This window comes from Peromyscus maniculatus, chromosome 20 (assembly GCF_049852395.1).
Source record: "Peromyscus maniculatus bairdii isolate BWxNUB_F1_BW_parent chromosome 20, HU_Pman_BW_mat_3.1, whole genome shotgun sequence".
NCBI lineage: Eukaryota > Metazoa > Chordata > Mammalia > Rodentia > Cricetidae > Peromyscus > Peromyscus maniculatus.
Genome location: NC_134871.1, coordinates 19,274,952 through 19,290,757, shown reverse-complemented (window position 1 = coordinate 19,290,757; position 15,806 = coordinate 19,274,952). Strand labels below are relative to the sequence as shown.

The 15,806-nt window shown below is 34.6% G+C and overlaps 1 protein-coding gene across 2 annotated transcripts in view; it reads left to right on the top strand.

Annotated features, from left to right (window-relative positions):
• Emc2 (ER membrane protein complex subunit 2) overlaps positions 1–15,313 on the top strand; it is a 34,362-nt gene extending 19,049 nt beyond the window's left edge. For both annotated transcript variants that reach the window (XM_006978710.4, XM_076555798.1), the window contains exons 6-11: positions 1,797–1,882; positions 2,024–2,083; positions 5,213–5,294; positions 6,118–6,228; positions 8,403–8,507; positions 14,949–15,313. In XM_006978710.4, the coding sequence (XP_006978772.1) occupies positions 1,797–1,882; positions 2,024–2,083; positions 5,213–5,294; positions 6,118–6,228; positions 8,403–8,507; positions 14,949–15,035 (531 nt within the window). In that variant the 3' untranslated portion in view covers positions 15,036–15,313. The remainder of the gene's footprint in view (positions 1–1,796; positions 1,883–2,023; positions 2,084–5,212; positions 5,295–6,117; positions 6,229–8,402; positions 8,508–14,948) is intronic.
• The last annotated feature ends 493 nt before the right edge of the window (positions 15,314–15,806 follow it).

The following is a 15,806-nucleotide window of genomic DNA, read 5'->3' as shown; positions in this document are numbered from 1 at the left end:
AATGCTAGTTTTTTTTTTTATTTAAAGGTATTTTGTCTCCTTGAAGAAATCAGTTTCTTATCCAGGCGTGGTAGTGTAGTCTTATAATGTCAGGATTTGGGAGACTGAAGAAGGAGGATGAATTCAGGGCTAACCTGGGCTAGATAATGAGACTCTTGTCTCAAAAAAACAGGCAGAGAGAGATAGGGAGCAGAGATGAGAGAAAGACAGAACACGTTAGGTTATGCTCCCTTTCAGTACCTGAGTTAAGATTCCCACATTAAGTGTGATATTTTTCTAATGACTTTAGAATTTGATTTACTTTCAAAGCTTTAACTTTAACTTGTGAATTCTTGATATTTTCTAAATTTTAAACTTATTTTGATGCCTTTGTTTTACCTAATAAAGCAAATCTCTTCAAACCCCAAGAAAAACTAAGCAATTGAATGTGTGTACTGTGTGGCTTTGTGTGCTGGTCCTTTAGCATAAGCTGAATAATCAAGGATCTGTTTTCTTATTTTTATTTTAGTCATTACTAAAATGTTATCATCATTATATTTTTCTTAGGTTTGATATTGAGTTTCCTCTAATTAAACCCTATCTTTTTCAGAGCCAAACCAATGAGCGCCCATCCCACTATTAGTCACTCCTAGTAGTTTAAAGAGGCTTCATCCATTTCCCCTTTCTGTCTGTATCTTGTGGGAAATGTATTCTATAAAGCAATAAATCATGTTCATAGTAAATAAGGTCTACTTGTCCCTAGTCATATTTTATTTTGTTTATCCTGTATTTGAATTTAGCAGAGTTATAGGTGATACACATGTAATCCTTTAAACAGTGCTGTCTGTTCCTGGCAGCTTACTGTGGTCTTGAACTTAGAGTGGTGCTCTTTCTCCTGCCTTTGCTAATGTGTTCCTGCCAGGGTGCAGTGTCCCACGCATAGCTCCCTGGCTTGCTTTCTTTTGGCTGCCTATCCTCTGTATTTCGGTGTGGGTGTCTACACTAGATTCTTCTTTGCTTCCTTCCTTTTCACCCCTCCCACTGTACCATAGTTTATTGGGATCTCCTCTCTTTTGCCTTGACATCCTAGAGATCTCTGTCATCACTCTTAACTGCATATTTCTCATGATATAACTCCAAAAGAAATGATTTATTTCCTCGTTATTTTTATCATTTCATTGTCTGGCACAATTCCTGGCAAACAATAGTTATTTAATAGTTATTTGAAGAATGCATATATTAGTAACATTTATTTCTATACTTACCATTTTTTAAATGTAAGTTTTAAATAATTTTTATTATAAAGTATTTTTATCAAGGCATATTTTATTCTTTTTAAAGATTCATAAGTAATTTGCTTTTCTCTTAGAATAGTGAAAAAGTTGTCAGAAGCCAGTTTTGTATAATGACATTCAAGTGTCAATTGTGTGATTTCCCCCCCAACCCCCACCACTTCCAATCTCCACTGCCTCTTAAGATAGCGATCCTACGAATGAGACAGAGTAAAGAACATTAAGTTGGGTAGAGATTAAGATCCCCTGCTGGCTTGTAATTACAGGACTCTGGATGGTTATTTATTTGGATGAAATGATGCATACGTTTTTGCATGCATCAAAAGTAAAGCATGTGGGATTGTTGGAGGAATGTCTGAATTCCCCAGTGGGATGTCATGGGGATGTTTATAAACTCTCTCCAAGCAGTTCTTCCACAGTGGAATTTCACTGGCATTGAGATAATAATTTGCACAGTCAAATTACTTTCTTTACAAAGCCCAGGGACTCATGAGGACCTAATCCTTTATTAATGTCAACCCATAGGCTGCAAGAAAGCGTAAGATTGCCATTCGAAAAGCCCAGGGGAAAAATGTGGAGGCCATTCGAGAGCTGAATGAGTATCTGGAACAGTGAGTGTTTTACAAGAGGATTGTGTTTTGTTATTCTGATAAATCTTTTTTAATTAAAATGGAATTTGCATTTGATTCTCTAGTTTGTTCATTTATAGAACATTTGCACATTTTTTTTTTGTCCTTATTTCTTCCTATCAGATTTGTTGGAGACCAAGAAGCCTGGCATGAACTTGCAGAACTTTATATCAATGAACATGAGTAAGTTGTTAAAAACACATAAAATTTTAAGAATGAAATTGTAAAGTTCATTAGACTCATTTCCAGAAGATTGGAATGAAGTCAATCACCTGTTGTTGTAGATGAGGAGGAACTAATTAAATGAGCAAATAAGTGAAAAATAATAAATGAAATTGCTAGTTATAATATGTGAGTAGCTTGTAGCTGGGTCATTTGATTTTACTAAATTATTTTTGTTCAGAAGACAAACTTTTATTTCAAATACAAATGGGCTCCTTTGGAATCTGAAAGGCTTTTTACTAAGCTATTACTTTTAGGGAATCAAAATTGTGAATTTTAGAGTTCAAATTGTTCTCATATACAAAGAGTATTATGCTCCCTGCTGTTTAAAAATTCAGTCAATTGTATGCATTTATTAGTCTCAGGCCCAAGAAAATCAACTCTCCAGAGCAGAAGTGTTCTGTTGCCTGGGTTAAAAACTAAGTTTAATCAAGAATGTTGAATGCTGTAGGAACTTGGTTATTGGATATTTAATGTTTTTGTTAGCTTTTTTATTGCTGTCGTGACAAGAGGAAATCCCAGTGTGAAAGGATTACTGCCGAGTCCTAGTGGAGGTTTACAAATATCATAGCATTAGCCCCATCCTCCATATAGGGTGTGAGGGTCTACTTCTTTTTTTCCTTTTAGCTCTGAGTCTGAAGACTATCACATTGTAGCTGTCCTTCCTTTTGAAAGAATAGAATTAGATTCCTATGCACATTTTCTTAATTTTGTGAATAGTTAACTTTGTTCTCAATATTACATGCAGATGACACCAGAAATGAAACAGAACGAGTGAGGCATTTGTATGTTGCCTTTGCCCACGTCTGTACAAAGGACTGTGGGAATCATGTTCATGATGTTAGTGAATGTGGCATCTAGAATCTAAGTCATAGCTGTCATGTAGAATGCATATTACATCCAAGAGCCATTCTTCCATCCTGTGTTGTGCTAGAATCTCTTTCCAGGGTAAAGGAATTGTGTTCGGAGTAAATGTATATAGGCCTACGTATGCTCAGGATAAGACCACACACAATATTTCTTTTCTTTCTTTCTTATTTTACTCATTAAGAAATTTTTTATTCATTTTACATACCAACCACAGATCCCCCTGTCTCCCCTCCCCTCCCCCCAGCCTTTGCCCCGCATCCCACCCCCCATTTCCTCTTCCAAAAAGATAAGGCCTCTCATGGGGAGTCAGCAGAGCCTGGTACATTCAGTTGAGGGAGGACCAAGCCCCTTCCCCTGCATCAAGGCTGAGCAAGTCTTCCCACCATAGGTGGTGGTCTCCAGAAAGCCATCTCATGCACCAGGGATAGATCCTGATCCTATATACAATATTTCAAAAGAAAACTTGATGTCTAGTGTTTATTATAAATACTAACATTAGATTTTATTTTAAAAGGGGGAGGGGCAGTCATTTACAATTTCTTTGTACCTTTTGAAAATTCCTAACTAAAAGTGCTTTTTAAATTTCAAATTATCAAGGAAATCTTATTTTTTCAAGGTAAAGATATACCTAATGCCGAAAACTTAGAAACTCCATAAAACCTAAGTCACCATCAAATTTGCTGAAAATTCCACCCACTTAACTTCAGTGTTCTCTGTTTTACCTTGTTATAGGCTGCATCAAAACCCACTTAAATCTTGTAAAGACAGTTTATCTTAAACTTAGTTTGAATTTTTGATGACATCTTAAATAAAGGAACATTTTTAGATATTGAATGTCTGAGATAGAGACTTCATTCTCCTTAATTTTTTGGTTAAGTAGATATTAGATGAGTCATCTGTGGTTTTGTTTTAGATTCATATTTAGTCGTTTATTCAACTACTTATTTAATGGATACCTTTTCAAAAATGAATGCTAAGTTTTAGGTATAAAGATAAGAAGAGCTGAAAAGCTGCAGACGTTGGGTAGGAACCTGTAAGATCCTCCAGAAATCTAAACTGTGATTTGGGGGAGTTTCCTGGATTAATTTAGTTCCTTGGTCCCTTTGTGTTTGACTGCTGTGCCCACTGACAATTTCATTGCTGTTATCAACACAGTTTTTCATGGTGGTGTGTGGAGATGTACACAGGCAAGACGGGCACTGGTGTGTCGTGGCTCTCTGCAGTGGTGCAGCCTGGGTTAGAGTTGACCTTCTAACTCTGTTCTCTGCTAGAGAATCATAACATTAATTCTCGACTTTTTTGGGTTTTGGTAAGATAAAATGGGTTAATAAATACACTTAAATATTTTGAGTTGTGCAGGGCATAATGACACTTAATGAAATTACTTATTCCTATCTGTGTAGGTGTGGATTTCAACTATGTATATTTCAGAAAAGATCCCAAATGTTAATATCTGCATATTGATAACAAACACTAAGAATAACTTTGTTCTGTTGAGTAGGGTAGCCTCCTTACTGGGAATAAATCTAGCAACAGCTAAGTGTTCTTTAGGATTTTCCATAAATAGAGAGGATGGTTACATAGCTTTAAACATATAAAATTATTAAGGTGAATTATAATCACATGGTCTAAAAGCTGTTTTAGAATACCCCTGGCAGCTCTCCCTGTAGGTTTTCAGCACCACTTGATTTAGTAGTAGTGGACGGCATATCAGGTCCAACTTGGTCTATTATCGGTAGCTTTAGAAACACTAATTTTATTTTGATTTGATATTTGAATATAAACTTATGAAAAGTCTTTGTTATGGGATATATTGAAGGTTGTGTAGCAATTAGACAGTATTTTGTTAAATGCTATATTTTCTTCTGCTGCTTTAGCTGTTTAAACATCAATAGTGAATGATCACTGGATTTACAGAAGTTGTGTTGTGTAGAACTCTAAGGGTGGGAGCCTGTGTTACTGGTGTGTAGGTACCACAGTAATGATTCAACTTTTAGAAAAGTAGTAGCCGTTGATGATTCATATATTACTTTCAGATTTAAACATAGCTTTGTTTATTCATTTCAATAAAAGTCTAGATATTTTAAATTAATAAATGCTTTAAATCTGTTTAAATAGTTTTAAAAATAAATATCTGTCACTAAGGTTTTAAAATTATTTTAAGGTATGTGTAAGAAAATTTTTGACTTAAAATTGCTGTATGCCATTACTATTTTTCAGCTATGCCAAGGCAGCCTTCTGCTTAGAGGAGCTAATGATGACTAACCCGCACAACCACTTATACTGTCAGCAGTACGCGGAAGTAAGTGCTGGGGGACAGCACTGAGCTGACCTTTGCGGCCTTTGTCTGTCATTAGGTTCTGGTACTAAGTCTTTTTCCTCATGATAGACGAGCTAGTCAACATTTTATAACATCTAATGAGTGGTGAGGGAATACAGGTTAAAAAATTTAAATAATGAATTGAAATACTAACTTTTCAATTAAAAATTCCAGATAAACTGAAATTCTTCATAGTTTTATACAGTATTTATGTTGTTCTTTCCTAACTATGAATCAGTTACATCACAGTTGTCAATATTTAATTGCTTCTAAGACATTTATAAAGAGGATGGCTTTTAAATACGTATTCTAGAAAATTCATGAGATATAGGAACTATGTATTTAATTTGCACAGTATTAGGAATCACGGTATAACTGAATGCTGTAGGGTTATAAAGAACTCAATATAAAAGAATATAAAAAGACTATTGCTTTTATTATTAAAGTACAGATGTGAAATAGAGAATTCATATTTGGAGTCTAGATTTATAATACAGGTAATAGAAAATACAGTTGTGCAGTAGCAAGGCCATTGAAACAAAAATTGTGCTATGCATTTTAGTGTGGCAACCTTTTGGTTTTAAGAGCTACTCTGTGATCTTAATGTTCATAGCAGAGAATAGTTTGGCAAGGGCAAGGGTGTGTTTTAAATTTTAGATTAACTATCTTAAGGTGAATTCTTTGAGCATGTTGCATTTGTTTACAGAATATCTGTTCTCATTACTTAATGCCTAGGTATGATGGAACATGCTACATTTCAAAGTAGTAAAATAAACAGGTTTCAGCAATCTGCAACTTTTAACAGGTCAAATACACCCAAGGTGGACTTGAAAACCTCGAGCTTTCAAGAAAGTATTTTGCACAGGCACTGAAACTCAACAATCGAAACATGAGAGCTCTGTTTGGGCTGTACATGGTGAGTTGATGTGCGTGTTCAACGTAACTCTACCGAGCCTGGCATTGAAACATCTGAATCTCTCCCTGCTTGCTTTTTGTACTCTGTTGATGAGCATAGTTAATTATGAACAAGAAGTGCAAAGCAGCTCTAACTGTGATTGTTCGTACATCTTTGCTCTTTGATATTTCATTTGAGATGGATTTGGCATATCAGAATTGAGCAGTATTGTTAAAGTGTAATATATATTGTGCATTTGTTTCTTATTCTTGGGCGTGTACCCAGTGTTATTAGACTTCTTTCCTAATTATAAATATAAAAGGTATAAGCTATGCTAATAAAAAGTATTAGGAATTAAAATCTATAGTATATCAAATTTTAAATATTTTAAAAGTGTGAGAAAACAGTTTGAGAATTATTTGTTGGATTATATAGTTATCATTTATGCATGCCCCATGAAGAGCTTAAAAACATCAATTAGCAAGAGCTATGGGAAGCAGGAAGATTTGCCAAGCTTTAGAATGTTTTTAAAACAAGCACCTTACTGCAATCAGAAAGGCTAGGGAAATTAACTGGTCTCTCAATTCTTTAAATTGTGATTTACCTCTTGTTTTCCTTCTTTTGGAAAATTTCTCATTTGAGAATTTCAAACATGAATATAATGTTTTGATAAAATTCTCCTTCTCCTCCCTCCCAATTCCTTGTATATCCTTCCCCTCATCTTCCCCTCTCAAATTCGTGTACTCTTTTAAAATATCCGCTGAGCCAATTAGTGTTGTCAACGTTGTTATGCTAGTCTTTTTTAGTGACTCTTTGATGAACATCTTGTTGAAGCCAGTGAAAGAGAATTGATTGAAAATAGAGTGCTTAGAAGAAACAAATGAAATAATTTTTAGGAAAGAAATATGAGTAAAATATGCCTCAAAATTATTTGAAGAAAACTCTTCGATTCTTCCATAAACAATTAGAGTGGCTTAGAGGTGCATGATTTTTAGCAGTATCTAATAAATCAAATGGCCATCTTTAAAGCTCCATGACGGCTTTTCCTAAGAATTATTTGCTCATATAGAGCATCTTGTGTGCTGGACATTGCTCTGAGTTCTAGTTTTTATTTTAAATCAATAGACAGTCACATCAGCTATTTAAATACCTACTCTAATTGCTACCTGAAATTCACAAATAGTGCAACTGAAATACAAACATAATTAATTTACTCAAAGCTGACCGTAAAGTTCCTGTGTTAAGCTGGCATTCCAGGCCCCGCATTTGATTAGTCTTTCAACCACTGCATTACCTGTTTTCATACCAAAAATGTGGTAATAATTGATACAAGAATACAGATAATCCACTGACTGCAGAGGAGTGAGTAGAAAAATTGTGAAGGAGACCAGCTATAGAAGAAAAACTTCACCTTTCCTGAGTCTCATAGACAGATCCTTATAAAGAATAAGGTATATTTAAGAATAGGACCAAAGTTCAGCCTTCCTCTTCCCAGAAATACAGAGATATATTTTAAATCCAGTCTGTTATTTTAGAGGTTTATCGGTTGTTTTGTAGATATTACACTAAGAATCCCTCATTAAACTGCATTGTTTTTAAAGGTAGATCAAGCTGTAGTGACTTTTTAGTTCTGTAGAATATAATTGGAAAGGTCTCTAGTGTAATGACAAAGCGATTAGTGATAAGTATCCTCTTACGTCAGACCTCCATTAACTTGTTTTGGTCAAGTTGGATTATTTCTATTGGCCTGAATATATTTTCTCCTATTAATGTAGGAAGTTGTGCTAAATTGTTTTTGAGGTTCTTTCTGTTAATATTTGATAATGTGATATTGGGGGTTTCATATTTTTCAGTAGCAAGAAATAACAACATCCTAAGTAAAATACTGTGGTTCATAAAGTACGTTTCTATAGTGACAGAAATTTTTACCTTTAAGAGCAGATGTAGCTATATAATTAAATAATTTTAGATATACTTTAAAATGTGCTTTGTCTCATTATTTTGGATTATGCTGTATTTTAAATTATATTCCAATTTTGAGCATTAATTTCATTCAACATTATTTTTATTTTAAAATTGTTTTGCTTCAGTATTTTAAAACTTGTTATCAGCTCTCTGCAGCTATGACTCTTACATGTTTTTTATTATCTTAACTAGAAAGGAACTTTGTTTCTGAGTTTCTTTTTTGTTTTCAGTCTGCCAGTCATATTGCTTCGAATCCAAAAGCCAGTGCGAAAATGAAAAAGGACAACATCAAATATGCCAGTTGGGCCGCCAGTCAAATAAACAGGGCTTACCAGGTTAGTGGTGACAGTTTGTTATGTAGATTACTTGATAGAGTTCTTTGTCACTTTGCTCTCTGGAAACTACAAAGCCAAATGTCTATTATTGGAAGTTTTTATTAATGTCTTGGGCCTTTATCAGATGCTTCCTTTATAACCTTTCCCCCACAAAGTAATCTATTAGTTCTGTGATATAATTAACCTTTAATTTGTAAATCTCATTCTTTAAATATGAAGGAATTATAAAACCCAGAAGTGAAACTAGAGGATGCAGCTTAGAGCCATACTGGATGTGAGAATGCATTTTGACTGTAGTGCCTCAGGAAGTAAAGAGAGGCAAAAGAAAGGCCTGCTGGTGAACTAGCCAGCCCTCCCAGCCCTCACTGCCTGTGCCACCTTCAGAGCTTGTATCACACAGCTCTGGTTGTTGGTGTTCTAGGGGAACCTGCCTTTTTTTTTTTTTTTTTAAACAGGACAGTTTGGCAGTTTATACACTTTTAAGCTTACATTTACTTATGTGTTTTAACCATATCTTCCCAGTGGCTTATGATAGAATGTTGTCCAGAAATCTAATGTCATCCCAACTTTCTCTCATAAGTGAATTAGACTTTTGCTTGGTTGCACAAAGGAAACTTTTCTTTATCTTTAAATTCAGTGGTCTGTGATATATTTTGTTGATTGTTTTTGGATCAGTATTTCTAAATGCACAGAACACTTGTTTACAGGATTCAGTCCTGTTATTTGAAAAAAGATACTTTTTGAATTAAGATTTCTTTCCTCCTTGCTCAAATATACTTTTTCAGGACTCCAGTAATAAATACATCACTTTTCCTTTCCCTGCCTCTTATTCATTTTTTTTTTCTTCTTTTTCTGTTATTCTGTAGTTTTTAACAGAGTTTGTTCACATTCTTGTTTTCCACATTGGAAGGAGGTCCTAGGCTGTTAGGAAATGTATGTGGGATGGAGTTGGGGTTGTGATGGGGGTGGTGTCCTGACTTGTCTCTTCTGTCTTCCCTCCTTGTTGCAGAGAACTCCTCTGTAACACTCTGTGTCTGGTCTTTGTCACGGTTAGAACTGGCTTGGATCTGCTGCCTGCAGTCCTGTTAGTGTCCACAGAACTCCGTGGGGCTGCAATGCTCAGGTCTCTGCTGTTCACAGAGCCTGAATGTTCTGTGCTGTCGACTGTGGGTTTGCTTTTGCAGTTCGACCCACCTTAGTTTCTTTCTGCCGTTTCTTCCTCTACTTCCATGTTTCTGTCCTATTGAGTTGGATTTTGGATTTTGGTATTTTTTCTTTGTGCTTTGAAATGTTTATGCTTCAGGAAGCAGAGGTATTGGCTGAATGTTTGAAGTCATATATTGTTAAATTTCTTTAATTACATTTACATGCAACTTTCTGACATGCCTATGATTTGGAGGTTGTGAAGATGCTTTCCAGCTTCTTTTGGTATCTGCAGATTCATCAGCTCCAGTCTTACTCTTTGGGGGACTAATGTTTGTAATTTTTTCATTTTTAATTTATTGTAAGTTCTTAGATTCTCTTCTCTTCATCTTATTCCAAGATAGAGCTAGTTCTCTTTTACAGATCCTGCCACCATTGGCCACATGATCACATTGGAATGTTTAGAAAACTGCTTATGAATGAGGTTTTTGAAACATGTCATTTGATTTTCTCTTGTGTTTATTTGTTCTTAGTGTTGTTTTAGCATTCCTTAGTTGGAGAAGATTGGAAGTATTAAAAAAAAAGTTCAGTGCCCCCTAATTATACCATTAAAGATAACCTTTATTTATGTATATTATGTACTATAGAAAATCTCAGTTCTGTTAGCATATTATGACCCAGAATACTTATAAATAGCTAGTCTGTGTTTCTTTAAATGTAGTTGGCATAGCCCAGATCTCTTCTGTGTGTGTGTGTGTGTGTGTGTGTGTATGTGTGTGTATGCATGTGTGTATGTGTGTATTGTAAAGATAGGAGCAATATAAGAGCACAAGCTAATGGTGTGTACAATATATGATTATTTAGATTTTTATTAGAAACAACTAGCTACCCAGAAATTGATCTTTTGACGTGGCATGAATACATTTTTTTAAATCAGCTGTTATTAAATTATTCCATTTGTGGAAACAAGAACACAAGTTATAAAGAGGCATTTCATTGGACAATACAGAATACGAATGTTAGGCTAGTAAGTGCACACATTATGTCATAGTAGGTCCTCCCAGTTTTCATTCCTTCTGTCTTTTTCAAGAGGACTGACTCATCCCTCCTAGGTTCTGGAGTTATATTTTATTCATTTGCCTTTTCTATTTTACTCACTGGTAGGTTTGAGGTTACCTTTACGTATGTCTGCAGTTTATTTATTTTTATTGTGCTGGAGTCTCTTACTTTTGATAATTGTTATGTGCAGTTTATTTATTGTTTGGGGGATATTAATAATTCTACACTTAATTTGCTGTTCTATGCACATGTGTATATCTGGTGCATCTATATATTTGGTAACACTGACTTAGAATACATGTATATTTTTTAGGGGAGACAATTTTCTAAATTATTATTTACTCCCATCCATACTTTTAGAGCATTGTCATCTTATCAACAGCTTATTCTGGTGTGTACATAGTGTTAGTTCATGTTTTTAATGCTTTATTTCCCTTATGTGCAGTGAGTTTGAACATTTTCATACGTTTCTTGTCTACTTGGATATCTTCTTTCATAAGCTCTGTCTTTTTATCTGTTAATATGACTTAATTTTTTATGTCCCCTTTTGGATGTATGTATGACAAATATTTATAACTGCTTATTGCAAATATTTCTAACAACTTATTTTCTCTTTCAAATGACAAATTGAAGTTCTGAAGTTAAATGTGTTCAAATTCACTAATCATTTCCTTTTTGCTTTTTGCTCTGTGTGTTCTGTGGATACTTATCCACACACAGATAAAAACTTTGTAGATACTACAAGGTCAAGGGAGATACCCTTGTATCTTTTACTTCCCATTTAAGTCACCAGCCACTGGGAAGGTTTTACTTAGATAGGAAGTAGGAGTCAGTTTTTACCCATGTGGGTGTCTAGTATTTTTTGTTCATGTCTGTATTATATGTCATGAGTCTTGTTCCATAAAATTAGTTTGATACAGTAAAAAGAAAAACCAGAGGTGGTAGATCCATATTTTCTGGGTTCAGAATCTGACTCAGACGTATACTGCCTACACAGTGTTGATGAATTACATACCATTGAGCTGAATCCCCAGCTCTCCTGATTTACAGATGAGAAAGTTCCAGTACAGAAAGACTAAATAATCTCCTCAGGTGACGCATTGGTTAAATGACATCTGTTGTCAACCCAGGAACTCTGATACCTTCCAGTTTGCTGTTCTTAAGTCACATATGATGCCTCTGACAAAGATAGGTGCTGTCATAGTTTTTAACACCCTCTTCAGTTATAGTCTCATGTAAGTAATGGATATCACATTTATCCCCTCTTGTTTCTTCATTTTACATGTAAAATATTCTATACTCATTAAACTAAAGAATCTGATTTCTTTGGACTCCCCTGCCTTATCTTTTCAGTGACAAAAAGCCTCCTGGATTTTAAGCAAACATGTTTCCCCTACTTTAGGAGAGCCACTTTACCAACTGACATGATTTTGGTGTTGTAAGCCATTGTTCATAGACCTAACCCCTGTTCTTGGTAACATCTGCCCTTCTATATTCATTTCCTCCTTCCTCTACTGTCCTCACTCCTTCCTTCCTCTGTTAGCTCACTATCTCCTTTCCTCATTTACAATGTTACTAGATCCATTTTATTTTTATAAAGTCTTGTAATTCTCACTGTTCCTTAGAAAGAGCTCTGAGAGAGTTGCTTATGTGCTTGAGCCTTTGGGTTTGGAACTATAAATTCCGTAGTATCTAATGAGATGTGTTTTTGTTTTGTTTTTTTATCGGGAATGGGAGATCTGGATTTTCCTTTGTAGCTCCTACTGGCCTGGTGAAACCCAGGCTGTGGCCTTGACTGTGTGACAGTCCTCCTGATTCAGCCTCCACAGTGTTAGGAGTACAGATATACATCCCCATGTCTGGCTCAGTGTCTCCCTCTTACTGGGTAACACACCAGGACAGTGTGTCACTGGTATTACAATGGATACATCACTGGCTGTGCATTTGAGAATGAAGTGTTTTATTGTTTGGTTGTTTCTGTTTTCTTTCTGCTAAGTTTTGTTGTTACTGTATTAAGATCCACAAGACAGGCATGAATAGTTTGCTCAAGCAAGTATAAGTAGATAAATCTTTAAAATCCATTTGAGAATTTAGGGACTTGTATCAAGACATAAAACAGTGTAAAGCATTAAGTATATATTTGTTACTGCAGTGTTTTTCTACATATTTATAAATTTGATACAATGGGGTTTTATCAGCAGTTTTTGTTTGTTTACCCCTAACGAAACAAAATGTGGCCACTGTGTGCTCTTTAACTAGGTAATTGGTCTAGCATGTTGAGTAGACCAGACACTGGTTTAGTGTTCAGGAAGTTTATTGTAAGCCTGCTGGCAATTTTCCAGATCAACGCTTCTTCCATACACTGTTAAATTTGTCTGTCAGCAATCCATATGCTGTTATGACTGTAAAAGTGGATCTATGACTGTCCTTTTGGAAAATGGAAAATTAAATCATGATTTGAGGAAAAAATGAGATCCTGGCTTAATTGGTTCAATTGCAATATAATTCTGGAATAGACTAAATAATTGCATGTCAGGAAGAACTTGAAATGATGGATTTATATTTGTACTTTTGAGCTATCTTTCGACACAAATAAGGTAGCTTGGTTTTTCCTACGTTGTAGTGGTTGTCAGTGGTGACACTGTCTTATGTGTGTATTTTTTATTAGCTGACTTTGAAAAACTATACTTTTACTTTTAAAATTATATTTATATATAAATTTAAAAAATCCTATTTTGAAAAATAGATTTTAAGGCATCACAAAATTTTTATTTTCACTTTGCTCTTAAGAAATTTGGATAATTGTAGAATAATAAATGAGAACAATTGTTTTATACCCTTTCCCCCTCCCCATCAAGGCTTTTTCTCAAAATTAGTCCATAAATTTTGTGACTAGAGCCATTCCTGTTTACACTGAGTAAGCAGTAAAAGAAAAGCCTTTCTGTGCTTGCTAAACCCCACCAAGTTAAATCTAATGACTGGACAATAGAGTGAGAGGCATGCCTTCCTTGTAATCTTCAATTGCTAAGAGAAATTATTTTCAGAAATATAATGTTACCATAATTCATAAACATAACTGCTATTTTTAACATTTCCCTCCCTTAAGCTGACTTCTTATGGAAGGCAAGGTGTCTTGCGTTTCCTGTACCTTGTCTAAGATGCTCTTTTATTGTCTCCTCTGTCAAATAGACACTGGGCTGCAGCACTACTGCTGTAGGAGTTCCTTGTGTGAGCACAGTCAGGTCAGAGGGGACCAGTCATGAAGCCTGTGCCCCCGTCACCTGTGCTGCTCAGTCCATCTTTCTGGGCAGGTCATGAGTAGTTTACCAAATTCAGTTAATTCCAGAAGAAATAAACAAATAGTAAGTCATAAGGTAGTTGCTGGAAAATGTGGTAGAAATCAGTACTTTCACCATGGGAAAATAAGTACTATAGATAGAATAAACTTTCCCCCACCCTCACAGGTAACACTCATTTATCTGATAAATCTATTATGTTAAATCAGGCTGATGTAAATGATGGTGATTGTCAGCACAGTTAGAAACTCATTTTGAAATCAGCATGGGGTATTCGGCAGTGATCCCTCAGTGATTTAAGTGCACGAGTTTTGGATTTAATATATTATGAATTTGATTTTGTATACATAAACCTAAAACTTGATATACTATTTTTGGCTTTTATGATAAAATCTAATCTCAATAAACAAGAAGTGTATCATCCAGTTAACTAACAAATCTCAGATTAAAAATATGACCTATTCTAAATAATGCTAAAGTATGTACACCTTTACCTTTAAATGTTTAATTAAAGTCCTTTCATTTATATAACACTTGCTTGAAATTCCAAACTTCTGTTTGTGTGGTAGACAAGTAGATATCAACTTTTTTTCTCTATATGTGTATGCTTAAACTTCATTTAAGTTGTGCAGTGGTTCATAAATGCTTTAGAGTCTGACTCTAGGGTAGTTTTCAAATCCAGTCTAAGCTTTTATAGGTTATCATACTAATTAAAATCAGCTTAAACTGCCCAAGTATGTAGTGAAATATTTGTACACTTCAACTGAAGAGAAACCCTAATGCAAATGTCTGTAAAACTCTTGAATTTGTTATATTAAAAAACACATGTGATTGCACACAAATGATACAATAATATTTTTATTAGCAGTATGAAGATGAATGTGATGTTTGAACTTTCCAGTGATATTGATACTAACAGAACTGTTTTTTTCTCTTTAATTAGTTTGCAGGTCGAAGTAAGAAGGAAACCAAATACTCTCTTAAGGCAGTTGAAGACATGTTGGAAACATTGCAGATCACTCAGTCTTAAGGTTTCAGAAACTCTTTGACATTAGATTTCAAAACTGTACAGTTGAACTTTTTGGCTTGTGACTTATTTACTAAATGCCTAGTGCTATTTGCATTCTAATTTCTCTGAAGATTTCAGTTATAATGAATGTGTTCAAATAAACCTCTGTTTGCCTTGTACTTTTAAGCAGGGAGATGGAGGGCATCCATGGAAAAGAGATTTAAGACTTATTGATTGTATATCAGTCTTCTTATCACTCCTCCATACACCTTATTAAATAAACCATGATTTATTAAACTTATGAATGAAAATTCAGGCTTCTTTTGTTATATTGTAATTAGTATGTTGTAGAGCTCATATGTCAGCTAAATTCTTATCACTGGTGATGAGAAATTTACAAAATTTATAGCTTGCAGAAACAAGTTACTTTCAATGTTTTATAGTGACAGGCTAGAATTTGTGGCCTGTTTTATTCTTTCAAATTGTTCAAATATAAGTCTTGCTTAAATTATGTCATTCTCTAAAGTTGCTGATGTCTCTATGAAATTTTTGGTTGTTGTATACATTTTTATCTATAAAATGTTTTGAAGGTAATATGGGCTGAACATTTAGAGTTAACCTTTTTACACATTACGTTTATTAAAACTTTTAGTTGTAAATTGTATATATACACACACACACACATACATGTGTATACACACACATACACACACACCCATATATATATATATTTTTGAGACAGGGTTTCTCTGTGTAGTTTTGGTGCCTGTCCTGGATCTCGCTCTGTAGACC